Source organism: Equus asinus, chromosome 17 (assembly GCF_041296235.1).
Source record: "Equus asinus isolate D_3611 breed Donkey chromosome 17, EquAss-T2T_v2, whole genome shotgun sequence".
NCBI lineage: Eukaryota > Metazoa > Chordata > Mammalia > Perissodactyla > Equidae > Equus > Equus asinus.
The window spans coordinates 41,871,411-41,894,312 of record NC_091806.1 but is presented as its reverse complement, the minus strand read 5'-3'; the positions used below and the strand labels follow the sequence as shown (position 1 = coordinate 41,894,312).

The following is a 22,902-nucleotide window of genomic DNA, read 5'->3' as shown; positions in this document are numbered from 1 at the left end:
AAACTTTGTTTTGCAATACTTTTAGTAAGGCTTCGTGAAGAGATAGAGGTAAATGTATGTATAAACCTTAACCTTAAAGAATTCGTTCATTCAGGGGCTGGCCCAGTGGCACAGGGGTTAAGTTTGCATGTTCTGCTTCTCGGAGGCCCAGGGTTCGCCGGTTCGTATCCTGGGTGTGGACATGGCACCGCTTGGCAAAAGCCATGTTGTGGTAGGTGTCCCACGTATAAAGTAGAGGAAGATGGGCACAGATGTGAGCTCAGGGCCAGTCTTCCTCAGCAAAAAGAGGAGGATTGGCAGTAATTAGCTCAGGGCTAATCTTCCCCCCAAAAAAAAAGAATTTGTTCATTCAGTCGTTTGAATGGCATACATATCACGGGCCCAGGGCTCTTCTTACTGCTGGAGGTGCACAAAACAGACGAACATTCCTGCCCTCATGGAATTTACAGGCTAGCAGTGAAGACAGACACTTGTCAAGATAAGTAAAGGTATAGTGTGCTGGATAGTGAGATGGGTTAAGGAGTAAAATAAAAAAGAGACATGAGGTAGGAAATACTGTATGGAGAGTTGTAATCTTGTTAGGCAGATGGCCTGGAAGGCTTCATTGAGAAGGAGCCCTCTGAGTAAAGACCTTAAGAAGTGAGGGAGCTGATTGTGCATATTTGGGGGAAGAACACTGCGGGCTGAAGGAGGGATCAGAACAAAGCCCTGAGGCAGCAGTGTGCTCAGCATGTCTGAGGAGCAGCTGGGAGGGCCAGTGTGGCTCGATCCCGGTGAGGACTGGCTGTTATACTGAGTGAGGCTGGGGTTGTGAGCAGAGGCGTGAAGTGACCTAGCTAACCTTATTTATGACGAAGCCACTGAGGCTGCTGTATTGAGAATAGTCCCTGGGGGCGGGGACTGAGAAGGGGAGCCCAGTTAGGAAGCTGCTGCAGTGTCCAAGCCGGGAGGAAGCTGTGAGTGAGGAAGCTGAGTGCTCAGATTCTGGGTTTGCTAATGAGTCGGCCTGCGGCATGTGAGGGAGAAGAACCACCAAGATTACTTTAAGGTTCATAGTTCCTGTGTGCTTTTGAAACTATATAACTTTGGTCTCATACAAGTAGTATTCAGTCTGTTAAATGAATTCTTTGTTGAAGAATAGCCATAGAAATATTTTAAGTAATTTTGCCTTACAAATCATAACTCTTCTTTTTTAAAGCTCTTCACAGAATATGGTCGTCTGGCGATGGATGAAATTTTCCAAAAACCCTTCCAGGTAGAATGTTAACTATAAATGTAATTCATATGTTTGTTTTAGTTGAGAGATCAGTGAACTATAGCCCACAGGCCAAATCTGGCCAGCTGCCTGTTTTTATATAACCTGTGAGTTAGGAATGGTTTTTATATTTTTAAATGGTTGGAAAAAATAAAAAAGAGGAATAGTATTTCATAATGTGTAAGTTGCATGAAATCGAAATGTCAGAGTCCATAGCTAAAGTTTTATTGGAACACAGCTGTTTTCATTTGAATTGTCCATGGCCACTTCTTCTACGACAGCCTGAAATACTCACTCTCTGGCCCTTTACAGAGAGTTTGCTGACCCCTTCTTTAGCTGATTGTTTCATGATGATGAGAATGCACAATAACCTCAGTAAGATGAGAGGACCTTTAAGTATTATTTAATTTAGTTTTCTTTTCCTTCCCCCCGTTACAAGTAGGTCTGATTCTATGATCAGCCTGTGCCATGTTGTCTTCTTCTCCTTTCCCCGTTTCTCCTACTTGCCTTTAGAGCAGAGACTTCAGTTTAACATTTTCCCATCAACCTCTTCTTTCTGTTCCTATTATCCGTGGGAACAAGAATAGCAGATAGAATATGCAGACCTCACATTTGGCATATCCGTGTTGTTCTTGTGTTTTTAAGGTTTCTAAGCTGGTACAGAATAGATAACATCCTTCAGCACATTTTCTTGCCCCCTTTGAAGAAGCTGGCATTATGCAAAGAAGTATTTCACTTGGTATTTTGAAATGCATTTATGCAACACTGTAAGATGCTCTGCTTTTTTCCTAAATAGACACTAATGTTTTTGGTTCGAGACTGGAGTTTCCCTTACGAATACAACTATGGACTACAGGGAGGAATGTCATTTTTGGATAAGCGTCTACAAGTAAGTAGGAATATAATCTTCTGGGGGATTACCTAAAAGTAGTGATAACTTTCTCATTGGCCTTTAGTTGTTGTATTTAAAGCAGATTATGGAAAATTATTTTAAGTGTGTTTAAATGCTTATGAATATTAGCCCACACTATTATAATTCATGGTAAGATTAAAGATCCTGGGTATATAATGCACAGGGACTGTAGAGAAGAACCCTGGGCAAAAGTCCAAGCTCTGATTGTAATTTCCATTCCATGTTTTACACCAGCTTCTATATGTGCATTTAGAATGTCAAATTCGGAACTTTAGTTCTGTTACTCTTATTCAAAATTCTGATTTGTTTTGGGGTGGATATAAACAGGCTTAGCCTGTTCTCCAAAATTAAAACACAGGAGTCCTTTGTCAGTCACTGCTAACTGGTTAGATCCTCCTTCATGTCCACAAACCTTTCTGTGTTCTTCCTAACTATTGTGCAATACTCTTTTTTAAGGAACTCTTGAGTACCTGTTCTTTGGTAGCTATAGGAGTCAAGCCACGGTTAATCAGATTTATGCATTTATTGCTACCTGGGGTTCTAAGGTTTCTCATTGGACATAAGACAGGCCACTGTGATCCATCAGAGCTGGGAACTCTTCTTTCCTTTGTCCTATACTAGTGGTTCCTAGTGAAGAGCAACAAATGGTCTTTTGTAAATTGTTGGTCTTCTTTGGCAGGTGAAAGAACATCAGCATGAAGAAATTCAGAACGTCCGAAATCACATTCACTCATGTTTCTCCAGTGTCACCTGTTTTCTCCTACCACATCCAGGACTCGAGGTGGCCACAAGCCCTGACTTTGATGGGAAGTTGAAAGGTGTGTTACAGATGACATTATTTTAAATGTGTGATTTGGTCTCTGGAATTAAACAGCGACCAGAAAATGTCAGTTGTGAACCTAGTGAGTGCTTAAGAGAAACAGCGTGTTCTCTTAGAACAGCATTTAGAGTCTAGTTCCGTTTTTGCTCCGCCTTACTGCAACTGTCAGAATTAGTTTACCTTAGTTTCTCCATCTGAAATGGTGGTGGTGATATCCATTAATGATCTTTCTAAGAGACATGATTACTGATTTACAAGAGATAAAAGTGCTAAATAAAGGAAGGCTAAACATTAGTCAGCTAATATTTATCAAGTAAAATTAACTTACCACAGACAGGTAACATGATTCATGGCATGGCTGTTTGTTTTTAAAGCAAAACCTGATGCTGGGTCGTGTGTTAATAGCAGGAAGTGCTGACTAGATGCTAGCTTGGAGAAATCAGAGTTGGGACTCTTGGGTTCCATTACCTTATTTTTGTTCCTTATTCATCGAGACCTTGAGTCATTTAATGGCTAGCCCTCAGTTTACACATATGTTGAACTCTAAGCACTTTTGTTTGTGAACTTATCTGAGTTTCTCAGGTTCCTGGTAAAGTAGAAATAATAAGAGCTGCCATTTTTAGAGGCCCAGTAGTGTTCCCAGCTGTCAGTCTGTTTGGGCTGCTCTAAGAAAATACCACAGACTGGTAGCTTATCAACAACAGAAATTTATTTCTCATAGTTCTGAAGACTGGAGACTGGAGAGTGCCTGCATGGTTGGGTGAGGGTCCTTTTCCTGGTCTCAGACTTCTGGTTGTGTCCTCATGTGGTGGAAGGGGCCAGGGAGCTCTGTGGGGTTTTATGGAGCACTAATCCCATTCCTGAGGGCTTCACCCTCTTGACCTAAGCACCTCCCAGAGGCCCCACCTATGCTAATACCGTCACCTTGGGGTTAGGATTGCAACATAGGAATTTTTTGGGAGACACAAACATTCAGCCCATGGCACCAACACTGTGCTAGTTACTTTCATGCTTAATTCCATGCAGCTGTTAGGCTCAGGAAGTTAAGTGACTTGCTCCAAGTACTCAGCTAGTAAGCGGTGGGGCAGATTCCCATCCAGATCCTTCTTACCCCTAAGGCATACTGTGCTGAAGTAGAAGTTCTTCTGTTACGTTGGGGAAGTCATTTAGGGGGTCTGTGCTGTTTAGTTACCAGGAGAACTTGCCTCTTGAAGTGGAAGTTTTTCATAGCTTCATATTAGACATAAAACGCACCATTTTCAGTTTATTTGACTCAGTTGATCCAAGAAAGTTAGATCCAAGAAAGTTAATATACTTGTTCAACTTAAGATTTACGTAAGTAAATCAACTTAAGACCAGCTGGTCTTAATATTACAAAAGAAACCGAGTGTGAGGGACTTACCTTTACCTTCTATTAGTCACTTGTATGATATTTTTATGTGGTTGGCAGGTTTCCTGAGCAGGAAACTTCCAAAGCCTGTCAGGTGGCAGTTCAAAAATCCAAGTTCGAGGGCGGCCCGATGGCGCAGCAGTTAAGTGCGCACGTTCCGCTTGGCGGCTTGGGGTTCGCTGGTTTGGATCCCAGGTGCAGACATGGCACTGCTTGGCAAGCCATGCTGTGGTAGGCGTCCCACATATAAAGTAGAGGAAGATGGGCACAGATGTTAGCTCAGGGTCAGTCTTTCTCAGCAAAAAGAGGAGGGTTGGCAGCAGATGTTAGCTCAGGGCTAATCTTCCTCAAAGAAAAAAAAAAATCCAAGTTTGAGGGCTGGCCTTAGGGAGATGTGTGCTTAGGCAGCACTGGAGCTAGAACCTTTTCCCTGAAAAGGAGTTGCTCCTCTGAGCTGAGTATGGAGAGAAAGTTGAGTGCGTAGGTGATGTGTTCGTTTCAGGTTCGAACACTCCATTATTAGACATACTTTCACCAAACCTAAGCTCTGCTTTGTTCCTCACTGGTAGGGCAGATGCTGAGTGACATTCTTAGATGTGGACGTTTAGGAGAGGGTTAGTGAGAGTGACTCCTGCCTTTCCTCTCGCCCCAGGCTGCTCTCAGGTTATCGGACATAAACGTACAAAGTGGCCTTCCTCCATATTTTCAAGCATTTTAATATTTCAAGACGTTCTGTTTTAAAATTCACTTTTATCATGTCATTCCAGGAAATAGGAATAGTTTTTTAAAGTTCTGTAGCCCCGACTTTTGAAATTTTGTATCGCTTTTGAATATGCATGTCATGTGAGTTTCCTAGGACCGCTGTAACAAAGTACCGCAAACCGGGCGGGCGTCAGCAGGGCTGGTTCCCTCTGGAGGCTCTGACGGAGAGTCCCTCCCATGCTTCTCTCTTAGCTTCGGGTGGTTACCAGCAATCCTTGTCATTCCTTGGCCTGTAGTTTCATTGCTCCAATCTCTGTCTCTGTTGTCACATGGCCACCTTCTCTGTGTGTATCTATTTCTGTGTGTTCTCTCTTCTTAGAAGGACACTACTTTTTGGATTTAGGTCCCTGAATCCAGTATGGTCTCAACTTAACTAATTACATCTGTAAAGACTCTGTTTCCAAATAAGGTCACATTCTGAGATTCCAGGAGGATGTGCATTTTAAGGGGACACTGTCCAACCCAGTGTATATGTTTACAGATTATGAATGGTTTCTTACTAAATATTAAATATGCTAAGTTTCATATTTATTATATTTATAAAATAGGGAACAAATTCTATATGGGTAACCTTTAGTCTCATAATTATGCACTGTTTCTCTCATCCATGATTAAACTTTAAAACATATTTACATGTTAAAATCTTCCTTTCTTACTTGAAAAGGCAAGTCCCAAAGAAAGAAACACAAATGGTCAGTATATACTCATGAAAATATTTGTAGCATCACAATAAGCAATGAAGGGAAAATGTATTGGTATAAATTCTTATAGTCTTTATGTGACAGTATCAAAATTTAAAATGTTCACATCCTTTGATCCACTATCTCATTTTTAGGAAATTATCCTAAGGAACTATCCAAATAAGTAGATAGAAATGTATGGACAAGGATATATACTACTGTAACATTATTGTAATCGAGAATAATTGGAAACAACCCGAATATGTGTTTTTGAGGAATTGGTTAAATTATGAGGCATCTGCACAAAGGGATAAAATGCAGCCATTTAAAAGGATAAGGTAGGTAGATGGACCTATCTGTATTTACATAGGAAGATGTCCATGACATGTTATTAAATGTAAAAAGATTGCAAAGTGGCATATGTTGTATAATCCTATTTATTTAAAAATGTACATTTAAAGTGTATGTATATATGTTTAAAAATGTATGTTTTTAAAAGGAAAAATTGGAAAATTAAAAATTTCTTTTACTTCACTTGGTATTGATAGTCTGCCCTGTGTGTCTGTTTAAGGAACTGTAATCGTTAGGAGGATTAATCGTGAAGAATGCTTATTAGCTCTGCAAAGGTTTATGTATTTTTTAGCTCCCTAAGGTTTTGTAATTTTAGGGAACCTTTTATAACTTTTTAAAAAAATTAATTAATTTCCTTGAAATTTTATGTTTTCAGTTTTCACATTATAATTTATCATCCAATTTGGATCCAACTCATTTTCCTAATGGCTACCCATTTGTTCCAACAGTATTTATTGAATAGTCCAACTTTCCCCCACTGGTTGAAATGTCACCTTTATCATATATTAAGCCACTACTCAATGTGTGATATGGGGATTAATCCCTTTTTAAAGCTGCTACAGGCCATGCTCTGGCGCCATCCTGAGGAGGCTGTAGAGTATGAGAGTATTTAGGTGGAGATTGCTACCATTTACTTAGGTAGGATGGATTAAAAAACTTCTTACATTTTTTGATGTCAAGAGATCTAATGATTGATCAGTTATTTAAGATGGGATGGGAGTCAGTGGAGATAAGAAGTGCATGTTGCTATTTAGAGAAAAATCTCATGTAGATTATGAGCCATAAATAAATTCTAGGTAGATTACAAAGTTAAGTTATAAACATTAAGGCATGGGGAAAAAGTTAATTTTATGAGACCTTTGGAATTAGGGAAGGACTCTTTACAATTAGAAGGAATAAAAGAAATTGTCAAGGAAACGTGTCACAGATTTGAATACATAATAATCTTATGCATATTTAAAAAAAGGCGAACAAACTGGATAAAATATTTCAGTGATCACAGTACACGTAAGGATAGCATGTTGATTTGCTTATGAGGAGTGACTGCATTCTAAGATAAAGGCCTATAGTAGAGAGTTCACTGAAAAGGAAATCAGCTGGTGAACAGATACAGAGAAAGTTTGCCCTAACTAGTAATAAAAGAAACAAAATAACGAGCCACTATGAAATTTTTAAATGTACTATTAGATATCTAAAAGAATGCAGAAGTATTACATATGAAAAAGAAGACACATAAGGTGTATATGTAAGGTATGAAACATAACATCAGGAACATCCTGCCCAGCTTAGTGTCTAGAAGTGGAATTGGAAACTTTTGTAATGGACCAGATAGTAAGTGTTTTAGGCTTTCTGTGCCGTACAACTACTCAGCTCTGCTGTTGTAGCAAGAAAGCAGCCAGAGACAACGTGTCAATCAATGGACCTGCTTGTGTTTTCAATAAAGCTTTATTTACAATTGAGTTAGCAGGCTGTTTTGGTACAAGGGCTGTCGTTTGCCAGTCTCTGTCTAGAACACTAGCAGTACTCTTTCCTGTACCTGTGTGCTGCTTCCCTGTCCTGTTTTCCTGCCTCCCCGCGGAAAGAATCACTATTCTAAATTTTGCTTATTCTGTCCTTGAATTTTTAAAAAAATTATTACTTGTGTTTGATTCACTTAATACTCTATTACTAAGTTTCTTTAATTTTGAACTTTATAAAAATATAGAATGTGGCCAACTTGCATTTTCACTGAGTGTTTTATTTCTAAGATTATCTGTGTTATTGCACGTAGTTGTGGTTCATTCTCTTTCATTGTTGTACAATAGTCCCTTTTGTGAATATAGCACAGTTTATTCTCAATGGAAATTGGAGCTTTCCCAGTTTTTTGCTGTTAAGAACAATGCTACCGTGAACGTTCTTGTATATGTGGATATATGGGAGTTTCCCAAAGGCGTGTCCTTAAAAGCGGGATTGCTGGATGTTACAGTATGTATGCTGCACCTGCACCAGAGAATGCCAAATGGGTTTTGAAAGTGGTGGTTCCGGTTATACTCCCTTCATCAGTGTGTGTAAAAATTCCCCTGATCCATATTCTGGGCAACACTTGGTGTTGTCAGACATTTTAGTTTCGCCAATTTAGTAATATAAAATAGTATGTCATTGAGGGGTTAAATCATGTTTCCCTGATCACTGGGATTGAATATCCTTTCATTTATTTATTTCCACTCATGTTTCCTTTCCTGTGAAATTCCTGTTGTCCAGTTTTTTGGTTGGGTTGTCTGTCTTTCTCTGCCATGTAAAGATCCTACATGTCTATTTGAAGATAGGAACTTTTGTTGGTTATATGTTGCAGATGCCCTTTCCCATCTTGTGTCTTGACTTTTTTTTATATGCCTCAGTTTTTTTTGTTGTTTTTTTTGAGTAAGATTAGCCCTGAGCTAACTGCTGCCAGTCCTCCTCTTTTTGCTGAGGAAGCCTGGCCCTGAACTACATCCGTGCCCATCTTCCTCTACTTCATATGTGGGACGGCTACCACAGCATGGTGTGCCAAGCAATGCCGTGTCCACACCCGGGATCCGAACCGGTGAACCGCAGGCCGCCGAGAAGCAGAACGTGTGCACTTAACCACTGCGCCACCGGGCAGGCCCCTATATGCCTTAGTTATAATGTGGTTGAATTCATTCACCTTTGATTTTATGTAGCATTTTTTAAGTCTTGTTTTAGAATATCCTTTCCTTTCTCTACACACACACACATACACTCTCTCTCTCTGTCTCTCAAGTTTTGTCTTTCATATTTGTGTTTAATCCACTGGGAATTAATTTTTGTGCATATGTGAGGTAGAGATCCCTTTTCTATTTTTCTATGTAGATACCAATGCTTGTAACTTTATTTATTGAATACTCGATTTTCCTATTATTTGCAGCTTCTTTTATGTTTGAAAAGAAATGCCTTTCATATATGCATGGGTCTCATTCTAGGCTCTTTATTTTGTTCCACTGACCATTTTGTCTGGTCATGTGCCATTACTATATTATCATAATTATTTTATAATAAGAGTTGATGTCTGGTGGAAAACTTCTCTCCCTTTTTCACCCTTAGTCATCTTCAGGAGTGTCTCTTTTTTTCCAAAGGTATTTTTGTATCTTTGGTTGTTTTTAAAGATTGGCATCTGAGCTAACATCTGTTGCCAGTCTTCTATTTTTTTTTCTTCTTCTCTCCAAAGCCTCCCAGTAAGTAGTTGTATTTTCTAGTTGTAGATCCTTCTGGTTGAGCTATGTGGGACGCCTCCTCAGCATGGCCTGATCCAAACTGGCGAAACCCTGGGCTGCTGAAGCGGAGGTGCGAACTTAACCACTCAGCCCCCGGGCCGGCCCCAGGAATGTCTTAATTATGCTTTAGTCTTTGCTCTTCTATGTAACGTGGAATCAGCTTATCAAATTTATTAATGTCCTTGTTTTGGTTTTGATTGGAATCATATTGAATCTATAAGCTGATCTGAGGAGAATTGGCATATATTTATGATAATAGGTATTCTTATCCTGAACAGGGTAATCTCTCCATTTATCTAGGTCTTTAACTTCTTTTTATGAAGGATATGAAAACTTGATTAAGGTCTTATACATGTTTTATTACATGTATTTCTAGTTTCCTTAGAACTTAGAAGTCCTAAAAATTATTTTTCCTAATTATTCGTGTTGGTATCTTGAAATACATTTGATTCTTCTGTATTGTATGTACAGCTATCTTGCTGAACTCTCATTATTTCTAGTAATTTATAGTTATTAGGTCTTGTCTCTGTCACTAATGAAGAATGAAGTTTTTACTTTTTTTCACATCAAATTTTGTATTTTTAAATCTTGTTCTTATAGGAAGACTAGGACTCCAGTATAATGTTAAGCAGAAGCGACAATAATGGGCATCTTTATCTTGTTCCTGATTTTAAAGGGAATGCTTCTAACAGTTTACCATTATTGATGTTTGCAATAGAGTTTTGGTATATATCCTTTTTCATATTAAGGAAGTTCCCTTCCATTCCTATTTTGTCAAAAATATTTTAAAAATTATATATTGATATTTTGTCAGATGTTTCTTCTGCGTCTACTGAAATGAACATGTGGTTTTTCTACTTCAGTCTGTTAATGTGATGAGTGACATAGTTTTTTTTTTTTTTTTTTTTAAGATTGGCACCTGAGCTAATATCTGCCTATCTTTTTCTTCTTCTTCTTCTCCTCCCCAAAGTGCCCCAGTACATAGTTGTGTATTTTAGTTGTAGGTCCTTCTGGTTGTGTTATGTGGGACACTGCCTCAGCATGACCTGATGAGCGGTGCCATGTCTGCACCCAGGATCCGAGCCAGCGAAACCCTGGGCCACCAGAGTGGAGCGTGCAAACTTAACCACTTGGCCATGGGGCCGGCCCCTGATGTAGAGCTTGCTAATGCTAAACCACCTTGGCATTTCTGGGATAAATGGATCCTGATGTATTATCTTTTTTCTTTCTTTGAAAATAAATATCTGTCACTGGATTTGATTTCCTAATATTTTGTGTGGAATTTTGGTATCTCAGTTTATGAGCAAGATTAGTCTATAGTTTTCTAGTCTCACCTGCCACCTCCTGGTTCTGATGCCCTGCTCTCATAGAATGACTTGGGGAGTAGTCTCCTCACTGTTTTCTGGAAGAGTTTACATCATGTTAAACAGTGTTTGAAAGTGGTAGAAGAAACCTCCAAAACTCCTTAGGCCTGTGTGTGTGTGAGAATATTTTTTGCTGTTTATTCAGTTTCATTATAGAATTAATTAAACTCATTTTTTTCAGATGGTCCTTAAGTCTTTTTCTTTTCTTTTTGCTGAGGAAGATTTGCTCTGAGCTAACGTCTGCTGCCTCTTTTCTCTTCCTCTTTTTTTGCTTGAGGAAGATGGTCCCTGAGCTAACATCTGTGCCAATCTTCCTCTATTTTTTGTATGTGGGACGCCTCCACAGCATGGCTTGATGAATGGTGTGTAGGTCTGTGCCTGGGATCCAAGGCTGCAAATGCCAGGCCGCTGGAGCGGAACGGGCGAACTTAACCCCACTGTGCCACCAGGCCAGCTCCCCTAATTTTCCTTTTTAATAAAAGATTTTTAAGGCTGTGAATTTCTCTTAGTACACTTTAGCCCATTATGCTAGGTGGCATTTTCATTATCTTTCACTTCTGAATAGTATTTTATTTATTTTATGATTTCTTCTTTGACCCACACCTTATTTAGAAGAACGATTTTTAATCTCCAAATATATATGAATTTAAAAACTTTTTAATTCTCTGATACTTCTGCTTTTGATGATACATTTATTGACACATTTTATCCAGTATGTTGATAGCGTGTGACTGCTGTGATGCTGATCCTTAGAACTTTGCTGGTATGTATTTCATGACCTAGACTTTTTTACATGTTCCATGTGTGCTGAACAGAGTGGCTATTTGTTTAATTTTTGAGTATGCAGTTCATTTTTCTCTCTAAATCCTGCTTGTTAATTGTGTCACTTTCTTTATCTTCACTGATCTGTGTCTCCTTGAGTGTCAGTTACACGTGTGTTGATCTTCCTCTGTTTTGCTGATTCGTCACTGCCTCCCTGTTGTTCTGTCGTATGTTTTGAGGCCATTTTAATAAGTGTATTCAAGTTTAGTATGGTTACACCTTTCTGGTGAATTGAGGCAATCGACAGTAACCCTCTCTAGCCCTAATAACTTTTTTCTTGTTGTTTAAGCTTGTTTTATCTTTAATAACATGGCTATCCTCGCTTAGTTGTCCTAAGTATTCATTTGTGTCTCTTTTTCTGTCTGTCATGTTCAACCTCTCTGTGACTCTGTGTTTCAGGTGTATTTCTTATAAAGAGCATATATGTGGATTTTAAAAAATCCAATTTGAAAATCTCTGTTTTTTAAATTGGTACATTTAGTCCATTTTCTGATTCCTGATACATTTGGTTTTAAAGCCATCGTCTTGCTTTTTGCTTTTTATTAGTTTTACTCTTTCTATGCTTTTTTCCCTTCTGTTTGTCTTTTTTTTTTTAAGTTGAGTGTTCTCCACAGTCCCCACTTCCCCACTAATATGGAAGTTACACACTGTATAAAAATAAATTCTTTTAGTTATCTTTGAAATTTTACCACACATACGTATTTAGAGTGTAAACGAGTAGCTTAATCTCCTTCCTTAATAATACCAGAGCTTTAGGACAGTTGAGCTCGGATTACTTCCTCCCAGTTAGTGTCTTAGTTCTGTCTTCTTTTTGACCGCGCCGGTTAACTGTCATTATTATAACATAAGATGATATTTGTTTAGCTTTCCCTAGATGCTTTTTATTTCTTTGCTCACCTTCCCTTCTTGTATTGCAGGACTTCCCTCTGAAAACGTTTCTCTGCTTCCCAAAGGTCTTTGCTGTGCTACAGCTTTAATGTTGTGGTGTATTGCTTTCTGTTTAACCTACTTGTTATAAGCTGTGGTCTGAAGCTGTGGATTCATGCATTTCATCAGTTCTAGAGATTTCTCAGCCATTATCCCTTCTATTATTGCCTCTAATGCACCCCTTCATCTCCTGGGACTCCAGTTAGACATGTATTAAATCTTCTCATTCTACTTCTCTTAGCTTATTTTCCCCTTACTTCCCATCAGCAGATCTCTCTGTGCTGCTCTTTGGGTACATTATTCAGATCTCTTTTTTTCCTCCAGAGAAGATTTGTGTTTGCTCCGTCAGGGAGCTGGGGGCTTTCTAACCTGGGGCCATTCCAGCCCCCTTCCAGGATCCACCTTCGTATAGGAGTTAATTTTGCCCAGAGTTTGGTCACCCTGTCACAGTGTGTGGCCTCAGATGAGCCACAGCTCCATGTGCACTAAGCTCTCTGCTCTGTCACCTGCTCAGCGCCTTGCAGCTCTCTTTTGTTTCCAAGTCCAGCAACATATGGAATATATCTTCATCAGGATCTTGTTAGGAAGAAGGTCCCTTCAGATTCTCCAGTCTGTAGTACTGTCAGAAGCAGAAGCCCCAGGATACTGTTTTTCACCAATGGAGGCAGTAAAGATTTAAAAAGCAATATAAACCTCTAGTGTATTTGAAAGTAGTAAACCTGCTTGCTCATATATTGGTGGCAGGGTATAAATTGGTACAATCTTCTGCAAAAAGAATTTAGCAATGTAGACGAGCCTGAAAAATGAAAGGGGGCATTTTAAATGTTAATTACAATTGTCTGATGGTGAGCTTTATGGAAGGTTTTTTTTTTTTTTTTGAAGTTTTGAATGTTTTCCAGGAGTCTACATTGTCATTACAGTATCTAGTAATTCCTCTAAGGAAGTAAAAGTTACCTGAAGTTTTTTCTGCAGATTTTTATGTTGATATGTGTAATTGGAAAGATTTAGAGACCGTTTATGTTTTCTGTACTGCTCTGTCCCCAACTCTTACAACAATGCCTGCCTCAGAAAGGTGCTTGAAACTGTTCAGTGAGTAAATGAAATAAGGTCTCGATTTTATAAATTAGGGTTACGGAGTGTTGATGTGTTCCTGCTTTGATGTGGGTTCCCACCCGCTGTCTGTTCAGTTGATGGTTTGAGCTAATTGGGAACCTGGGAAGAAGTTAGATTATAGAAATCAGGTGCCTTGTATTTTAATTCCTTCATCGTTGGACCAGCTGGTTCTCACTTTGAGGCGAGAGCTCTATGTAATGGCTCTCCTGAGCCCTCTGGGGGAACTTTGCAGAAGCTGTCACCTTCCTGAGACAGTGGTCTTTTCCCTTGGGGTGGCCCAGGGGTCCTCCGAGGAGATAATAGGTAATAAATATCATGAGGTACAGGTGCTTCTACTTCTTTTAGCATTAAAAAATGAACAAAAACAGGGCAAATGGACAAATAATGGTTTCTAATGGATTTAAGGGGGAGCGTGAGGGTGTGGCAAGGGCCTGGCCTGAGAGAACTTGAGGGGTTGATAGTTGATTTTTTGAAGACCTTGTTAATGAAATTCCTTGAAAAGTGAAATTTCTTGAAAGGGTAAGGAAGAGACTGAAGCTCCCAGAGTGACAACCAGGGTCCAGATGTCCTGCGTCTTCTTCTCCGGACTAAGGAGACAGGCGTCCATCGGGACAGAGATCCAGCCAGCCAGAAGGTGTCAGTCTGGGACCCTCCCCTCCCTTTCAACTAGAAGATGTTGAAACCGCTAGATAGGTGGTGAAGACTGTTTCCTGCTCACTTGGGTTGAAGATATCTGTTTGGCTTATTGTTTGCTTCTTCTTGGTCCTGTGAACAGATATCGCCAGTGAGTTCAAAGAGCAGTTGCAGACACTGATACCATTTGTGTTAAACCCTGCTAACTTAATGGAAAAGGAGATCAATGGCTCAAAAGTCACCTGTCGGGGGCTGTTGGAGTATTTTAAGGTAAATATGTGTTTTAATGATTAAAATGTTGACTTTTGGCAAAACTGATCTGGGTTGTAAGCTAACTTGAATGTCAGTATTTTAAAGTGTAGGGGAAAGTTTCACCACGGAGATGGTGGGAGGCATTTTCAGGTGTTAGTGTCCTTCCAAGAGTGGGCCACTGGGGGGCAGCATCTGTCCAAGAACCAAATGGATATTCTCTGCACTCTCTTAGAGGAGTAATTACTGTGGCTAAAGGAAGATTGTTCCTCAAGGAAGCTGGTGTGGACAGGAGGTGGTTAGGAAGTTGCTGTGAGTAGGAAGAGACGGCATCTAGATGTGACACGACTACCTCAAGGCGGATGGTCACTGCCCACAGGTGGTGGTGAGGCCAGTGTGCATGGGGAGTCTGGTGGGAATCCTAGCCCTGGTAGGCTCGTGCTGCTTGAGAACATTTTTAGTTAACTAAACATGCTAACATGCACTCAAAGGTGTGTTGTGTTTTTGCTAATTCCTGGGTGTTGATCTAGGTCCTTAGGAAAATGCGGTTGTATGGTCACTGTTTCTTAAACTATGATTAAATATGACCGAGTGACATTTTTCATAATCATTTTTATGTTTATGTTCTAAGGCATATATTAAAATTTACCAAGGGGAAGATCTGCCTCACCCCAAATCCATGCTCCAGGTAAGCAGTTCTTTGACATCCTCAGTGATGTCTTGGTTACTGGAGTTGACCTGTGTACACCAGGCCAAGTCCTTGGAGAAGAGAATGCTGTCGTCTCCTTTCCCATTGTATGGGTCTGATAACAGCACGTTTCCCAGCAGGGTGACTGCCTTCCGGTTTTCTTCTCTGTTCTCATGGTGGTGCAGTTAAAACAGAACGGCCTCTCACAGGGCCGGTCTTCCCACCAAACACAGTGTAGAAAACACTGTCTTATTATACCCAGATAAAACATACCCAGTTTTGTTAGGTCATTTTCCTGTTACCTGTGGTCTACTTTAGTAGAGCATGTCCTGACATACCTATTTACTATTTACTCATCAGGTTTTTTATTTTCAACTAGTTTTATTTTCAACATTTTGATATTTTCAAGATGTTATTTTGTTAAAACATATACTTTCCAACTTTCGTGTGCTGAACCTAAGGTTGTTTACTGCCAAATGTTTATTTCTTTAGTAGCAAAACATTTTCACAAAGGAAGCCTTGAGCTTGGGATGGATGTTGTAAAGATAAACTTTTTCCCTTTTTTTTTTTTTTTACTTACATCTTTTTTTTTTACATTTAAAATTGAAGCAGGGGCTGGCCCTGTGGCTGAGTGGTTAAGTTCACGTGCTACGCTGTAGGTGACCCACTGTTTCGTTGGTTCGAATCCTGGGCGCGGACATGGCACTGCTCATCAAACCATGCTGAGGCAGTGTCCCACATGCCACAACTAGAAGGACCCACAATGAAGAATATACAACTATGTACCGGGGGGCTTTGGGGAGAAAAAGGAAAAAAATAAAAATCTAGGGAAAAAAAAATTGAAGCAAAAGAAATGATGTTTTCAGAGGTTTAATTTATGATAAAGATTCTTATGTATAAGAACATTTTTTGGCAGAAAATTTGGCAGAAAAAGTGTATTTCAGTTCATAAATTGAGCTATATAAAAGCTTAAAATATAGCAGGAGGATAATAAAAAAAGGAAGAATGAGGAATAGAGTGAGAAGAAATTTTGACTTGGTTATTTGTGGAAGAATGTTAAAAGAGGAAGGATTTATAGTTTCTGCTTTCCTTTCTTGACAGGCCACTGCCGAAGCCAACAATTTAGCAGCTGCAGCCTCTGCCAAGGACATTTATTATAACAACATGGAAGAGGTATGTGGGGCATGTGTCTTGCTCGGAAGTATCTACAGCCTGGGCATTGTTGCTGACTTCAAAAGCCCAAACTTGATCCTGTTTAATGTCTCTTAAGATGATGAGGCAAAATGCTGTGTTCAGGTCATCCTGGTCCTTGGGCCTTCTAACCATTACCATTTCTAACAAGGCTTCCTTACCGTGTCTCTGCTCTCACGGATCAATTGCCCCGGCTGTTAAAGTGTGCTTTTCAGAGGCGGTGAACTCAGAGTTTGTTGGTCTTGGTCATCATTTTAAAGTTAATTTCTAATATCTAAGAATATTCTGACCTTTTCAGTGTTTTCACTTGTTTTATTTGGCACTTGTTTTTGAAGGGATCTTCAACACATTGTGTCTTTATTCTTCTTAGGTTTGTGGGGGAGATAAACCTTATTTGTCTCCAGACATCCTAGAGGAGAAGCACTCTGAATTCAGACAACTTGCTCTAGACCATTTTAAGAAGACCAAGAAGATGGGTGGGAAGGATTTTAGCCTTCGTTACCAGCAGGAGCTGGAGGAGGAGATCAAGGAACTCTATGAGAACTTCTGCAAGCACAACGGCAGCAAGAATGTCTTCAGCACCTTCCGGACCCCTGCAGTGCTCTTCACGGGCATCGTGGCTTTGTACATAGCCTCGGGCCTCACCGGCTTTGTTGGTCTTGAGGTTGTGGCCCAGCTGTTCAACTGTATGGTTGGACTGCTCTTAATAGCGCTTCTCACCTGGGGGTACATCAGGTATTCTGGTCAGTACCGTGAGCTGGGCGGAGCTATCGATTCTGGTGCAGCGTATGTATTGGAGCAGGTAAGTGGTGCCAACGAGGAGGCTGAGGGTTGGTAATAGACAGATGTTTGTGCTTCTATTGTAAAATATCTCTGTTTGGAAGAGTTTCATAGTGAAAGAAGGCATGAGAAACTTCCCCTGGCCATTTCTTTTCTGATAGGCATTATGTTTTATTATCCTTCTTTAGGATGGTAATATTTATTCCTAATATCTTGTTTCCATGCCTGAAAACTGCCCCTTAATGCAAAAAAAGTTGCAAACATATTGTGTCCCTCACGGGAAAATTGTAACTACATGTTCTTCAGACAGAGTTCCTGTCTGATTCTCTCTCCTATCCAAGGCTAGTTTACTTTACTGAAAATCAAAGAGCTTTGAAAAATATGAACTTAACAAAATTTTGTTTTGGGTCCTACTAACGGATGGCATCTCTTTAAAAAATCTTCCAAAAAGCCAATGGCTTTTGACGCTGACATGATCTCTAGGTGTGCAGGTACTTGCGACTCTGATTGGTTTCTTTTTCTGAGTAGCATGAATAGATCAGTTAAATTAGGAGCTTGTGGTGAAGCTGGGAGAGCTGCCCGTCCCACGCCAGTAACACCAGAGGCTCAGCTGACTCTCTTGGGAGGTAGCTGCTGCCACGGGCTCCCCTGGCCCCTGCATTTTCATTCCGCTAGTTTCTGTAATATACCACTGATGGAGACAGAGATTTTTGAAAGTTTATCCCCAAGGACTGCCTGCTCTCTTGATGCTGTGCTGTATTTTATTGACTCATGTGTTGCATAAATGGTCTTTTGCAGGCTACATCTCATATTGGCAATTCCACTCAGGCTGCTGTGAGGGATGCAGTTGTTGGGAGACCACCTGTGGATAAAAAAACTCAATAGCATCTTAACAAGAGAATCCGACAAGAACCTGAGCAGTCCCCACTGATTTCTGGGTTTCTGCCACGGCCACAGGTTCGAGTCCGGAGGATTGCAGATCTGGGGCCATCTGGGAAGAGCTGAAACACGGCACTAATAAACAAACAGACCTGTCCTGTGGCTTCAAATTCTTAAACACACTTCCATTTCTGTTGGGACCATTTCTTTTCTTTGCTGATGTAGGTCCAAGCCTGTCTATTTTTCTTACTGCTCTGCTTTGTGCACTTTATGGGGAAAAAGCTAAAGGAAAAAACGGAAATGTGGTTTTAAGTCCTTTATGTGCCACTTAGTGCCTTTTTAAGATTGAATCCATGCTTTTGAAGACATGATAGGGAGGGGATTGAGGATAACCTCATGAAAGATGCAGTTTTGGGGTGAAACTTGTGAGTTCTTTATACCTTACTCTTTTGGGAAGGATTCTGTTTTTAAAAGTTTACAAAACTTGCAAAAGCTTCAGAACTAAAGACTGACTGAAAATGATGCCATTACACTTTTGAAATCTTATAAGAGTAGAGAATCCTGTTTGCCACGTAGTCTGGAAGAATCATACCATATTTAAATCTACCATACGCTGAAATTTAAAGTCTTACCTGACAGACTGGCAGTTTTATTGGAGCATACTCTTTTTTTGCCTTCATTCCTCCAGCTTCTTTCTAGAAAAGAGGCAAGCATGCCTTGAAAAGCCAGAGTAGGTCATAATAAAAGGAATGACTTGATACTTTAAGAAAAAAGCTTGAATCTAAATGAACCATGTGACCTCTGATAAGTCACTTGAACTTGTGCCTTGGTCAGATTCACTGTTTGTTGGTTTATGTACGTGTCTGTCTTCAACAGGACTCACACTAACACACAGCTGTCGTTTGAGAAGTTTTGTTTTTGAGAGTTCTGCATGAGAACAGAACTTTATTAAGGATTCGAGGAAAGACATTACCAAACATTACTGCCTTTACTTGATGTCCTGTTTCATGTGGCTTAGCAGTAAATCAGGTCTTTATCCAAAACGTTTATTTGCGTTCTCCTATGCACTATCTGGTATTTTTATTAATAAAGCTAAAACTGTCAATTTTATTTAGCGAATCTTTCTTTTAACTTTGCTTTAGTCTGGTAGCTTTAAAATAGCTTTGGCTTAGTAAGGCCCAAAGTCCCACCCAAACATGGACAAAGCCTTAGAAGTAGCTAAGAATTCTTTTTTATTTACCTTCCTTGTGTGATAAAAAATTTTTATCTATTAGTTGCCTTTTCCTTTGATTTATAATGGTGAATTATTGTGGATTTTAAAACTTCATAAAACTTGCCTGCAAATATGTATATAAACGTTCAGGTATGTGAGCCTTAATTCTTAAGATAATTTAATTTTTGTTGTGGGAGGGAGGTGGGAAAGCTTCGGCAAAATCAGTGTAAATTCTACATACGTGAAGTATGAATGGAAGGTGGAAGAAAGTAAGTCTGCTAGTATGTAATCTCTTTATCAAAGAATTTTCTTTTGACCATTTTAACACTTTACCACGCAAGTATTTTTATAAGTCCTGAATTAATTCCAAGCATTTTATATATTTTTTGTATTTACATACCATCTTGCCCTGAAGTTCTTGTTTTTCTATTTAGTCGCTGTTAAATTTTAGAAAAATTTCATCTTGTTCTAAAAACTGTTGACTTACGCATCGGTGATGCTCAGCTTTGACTGTTAGATTGAAAGCTTTGTTTTGAAATTTTGGTACATTTTTAGGTGGCCTCTCATTCTTCCTGAAGGTTCGTACTTATTAGCTAAAGGCCTTACAGATGTTGAGATTCTTAGCTTTTAATGCATTCTAAAGCACATTTATAGATTTCAGAATAATTGTCTAAAGTGACCCTACTTTTAATGATGAGGAAAGGATGATGTGTCTAAAACTTATTTTAATACAAAAGTATTAGATTTTTTAAAATTTAAAAATGTGATGTATAATTTAATGAAATCTTAGGGTTTAGTTACTGTTTAAATTCACCATTTCTGTTTTGATCTTAAAGGAATAACTTGGTTTAATTACCCCAGGGAAGCCTTATTTTTTTGTCTTTATTGGTTAACAACTTCTGCCTCTGGAGAGTGTGTGTAAAGTTTTCTCGGTGAGGATTCTTATGGGTTTTCTTTGGCTCTTTTCTGCTTTTACAGTAAATTGGTGGTTTTATATCAGCTTTTTCAATAGAAGATGCATTCCCATTGCTGGCTGTAAGTAGTCCTGGGGAGATTTATAACTGGGTTGAAAGAGTGTCTTTTACCTCTTAACTTCACTCAGCCTTTAATCTGTGGGTCAAGGACATGACTGAGGAGCCCAGACTGCAAGTGTTTGCTGGTGTTTGTGGCTCTGCCACTCCTGGGTGGGCTTTCCACGCAAGCGTTCTTAATTTGCACATTCCCAACCATATATGGGGCATGATCCTAGTAACATATAAAAGGAAGTTTTTAAAACTTTCTATGAAAAGAATTCATTTCAGGAGAAATTAAATGTTAAGTTTTTTAGTACTTCTAGTTAAGAATTTCCAGTTCTTATGGTAAAAATAGTAGAATAAAAATTCAGAGTTTTTCACTGAGAAATCTTTCTATATTGGTTCGTAGACAGAATGAGGGCAAACTGTCAGGTATGATGATGGAACGCCTTCAGTCTGTACCCCGTCCAGCAGTGTACCGAGAAACCTGTTGGTTCACGGAGGGTCGTGTGTTAACACCTACTTTATACTGCGTAACGTTGCCTGTGAAGATTGTTTTTCCTTTACTCGTTCTTTCTCTTTTACTCACGTGAAGTAAAATGCTTTAGACAAACAGACAAATAAACGGACAAAGAAACTGCCTTGTCCTGGCAATATGCTTCTTTGGCAGGTCGTACCCAGCATTCCCCCCTGCCCTTTAACAATGGTGTCTGGATAGGGCAAGTTTGGATGAGTGTGTCTGGATGGATGAGTTACAGAGAAGTTAAGCAGGCTGATTTAACTCCAGGCAAAAGCGATAGAGAACAAATAGTTTTATTTTTTCCCCAGAACTTTTTCTTTTTGGAATGTAACTTATTTGGAAGTCTTCATAGAACTTTTTTCTCCCATAGAGTTATTGAAATGTAATTGAGGATGATTAGGATGGCTGTCATCTAAGGTAGCCAACATGGGCTACATCATTCCTCTTACATTTATATCCAACCAAATTTTAGTCAAGGAATAAAGGCATAATGAAGACCAGCTAACAACAACAAAAAAGTACAGACTATTTGTTAAAGTGATTTTTGTAAATGGCATTAAGAAGCCCCTTGTAAAAGACCATCTGCAATTAAATGGTTTTCCTTACATTAAGTCATATTGGAGCTGTGTTTTGGGTCGTGGTTCTCATCTGCCTTGGAGTACGTAAGACTCACCTGGGAGGTTTCTTTAAAAAAATTCAAACTCCTGCCTTTATACCCAGGGATTGCCCCAGTTGGTCTGGGCTGTCGCCCTGAACTCACCATTTTTATAAACAGCATCGCAGGTGGTTCAGAGACCACGGGGAGAGAGGCTGCTCCGTGGATGGGAAAGTGCAATTCAGTATTGTCTGGAGGCAAGTGGACAGTTTTACCAGAGGCTCAGAGTAGGGAGTCCACTGGCAGATACAGTCACAGAGTTCACAGTGTTCAGAGTAATAAGGATGTCTTTAATGTACAGGGTTATCTAAGCTCCTTAAAGCCATTTTTGTCAATTAGGATGTCGTAGTGCCTTCTCTGAAAAATGAATGTACAAGTATCCTATTTACTCACAGATGTAATTAGGATTTAAAAAAAAGTATTTTGAAAGTTTTCTTTTAAAAAGCAAAATTCAGGGGCTGGCCCCGTGGCCGAGTGGTTAAGTTCGCGCGCTCCGCTGCAGGCGGCCCAGTGTTTCGTTAGTTCGAATCCTGGGCGCGGACATGGCACTGCTCATCAAACCACGCTGAGGCAGCGTCCCACATGCCACAACTAGAAGAACCCACAACGAAGAATACACAACTATGTACCGGGGGGCTTTGGGGAGAAAAAGGAAAAAATAAAATCTTTCAAAAAAAAAATAAATAAAAAGCAAAATTCAGCACTGTGACTTGAACCCCTAAGTCTTTGATGCCCCGAAAACCTTAAGCCATAATAAAGATAGTGAACAGAAAGGAAGGAGAGGATCATAACTTTGAAAACTGGAGATAAAAGTACCCAGATGAGGAACCTTTCAAAATAGATCTAGGGGCAGAAAGATTTTAAAAGAAATATTTCTTCCGTGGGACAGAATTTCATGTGGCAGAACTAAAATATACGTGTAGTGTCCTTGTGACCAAGGGAAGGTTGCGTTTGGTTCCCAGACTTTCCAAGTTAGATGGTAAATCCTGTTGTGGACTTAAACCTCAAAAGGAGTTAATATTCATCTTGAATATATACACGTTTTCCTCTCAGATTTCTTTTTCTTTAAAAAAATTGTTAAAAGTACTTTCTCCTAGACCATTTTTGAATGGCTTTAAAATTTAATATACTTTTTAAAAAGTGCAATGGGATGAGATGATGCTATTAGTATATTAAAAGATGCACGTTTCTGTTTTTTAGTTGTAAGGTCATGTAATGGAATAAAGATCACAGCACCATGTTACCTGTGTTTTTTTTTCTTTCTCTGTCTTTAATATGGGGAGATTTATGACACAGATTTGGGCTTGGCAAGGCAAATAAGGTATCTCAGGGGAGGGATAACTCGGTGTTGGGGTGGTCATGGTAATGGGGTTTGAGTGCGTCCGCTCTCCCTGCCCCACAAAGCAGTGCTGACTGAGGATCCTACAGGCGTG

At 39.5% G+C, this 22,902-nt stretch overlaps 1 protein-coding gene across 2 annotated transcripts in view; it reads left to right on the top strand.

Annotated features, from left to right (window-relative positions):
- ATL3 (atlastin GTPase 3) overlaps nucleotides 1-22,712 on the top strand; it is a 44,708-nt gene extending 21,996 nt beyond the window's left edge. For both annotated transcript variants that reach the window (XM_014844963.3, XM_014844962.3), the window contains exons 6-13: nucleotides 1,199-1,255; nucleotides 2,052-2,144; nucleotides 2,848-2,986; nucleotides 14,424-14,551; nucleotides 15,162-15,218; nucleotides 16,320-16,391; nucleotides 16,780-17,211; nucleotides 17,988-22,712. In XM_014844963.3, coding sequence (XP_014700449.1) covers nucleotides 1,199-1,255; nucleotides 2,052-2,144; nucleotides 2,848-2,986; nucleotides 14,424-14,551; nucleotides 15,162-15,218; nucleotides 16,320-16,391; nucleotides 16,780-17,211; nucleotides 17,988-18,074 — 1,065 coding nt within the window. In that variant the 3' untranslated portion in view covers nucleotides 18,075-22,712. The remainder of the gene's footprint in view (nucleotides 1-1,198; nucleotides 1,256-2,051; nucleotides 2,145-2,847; nucleotides 2,987-14,423; nucleotides 14,552-15,161; nucleotides 15,219-16,319; nucleotides 16,392-16,779; nucleotides 17,212-17,987) is intronic.
- The last annotated feature ends 190 nt before the right edge of the window (nucleotides 22,713-22,902 follow it).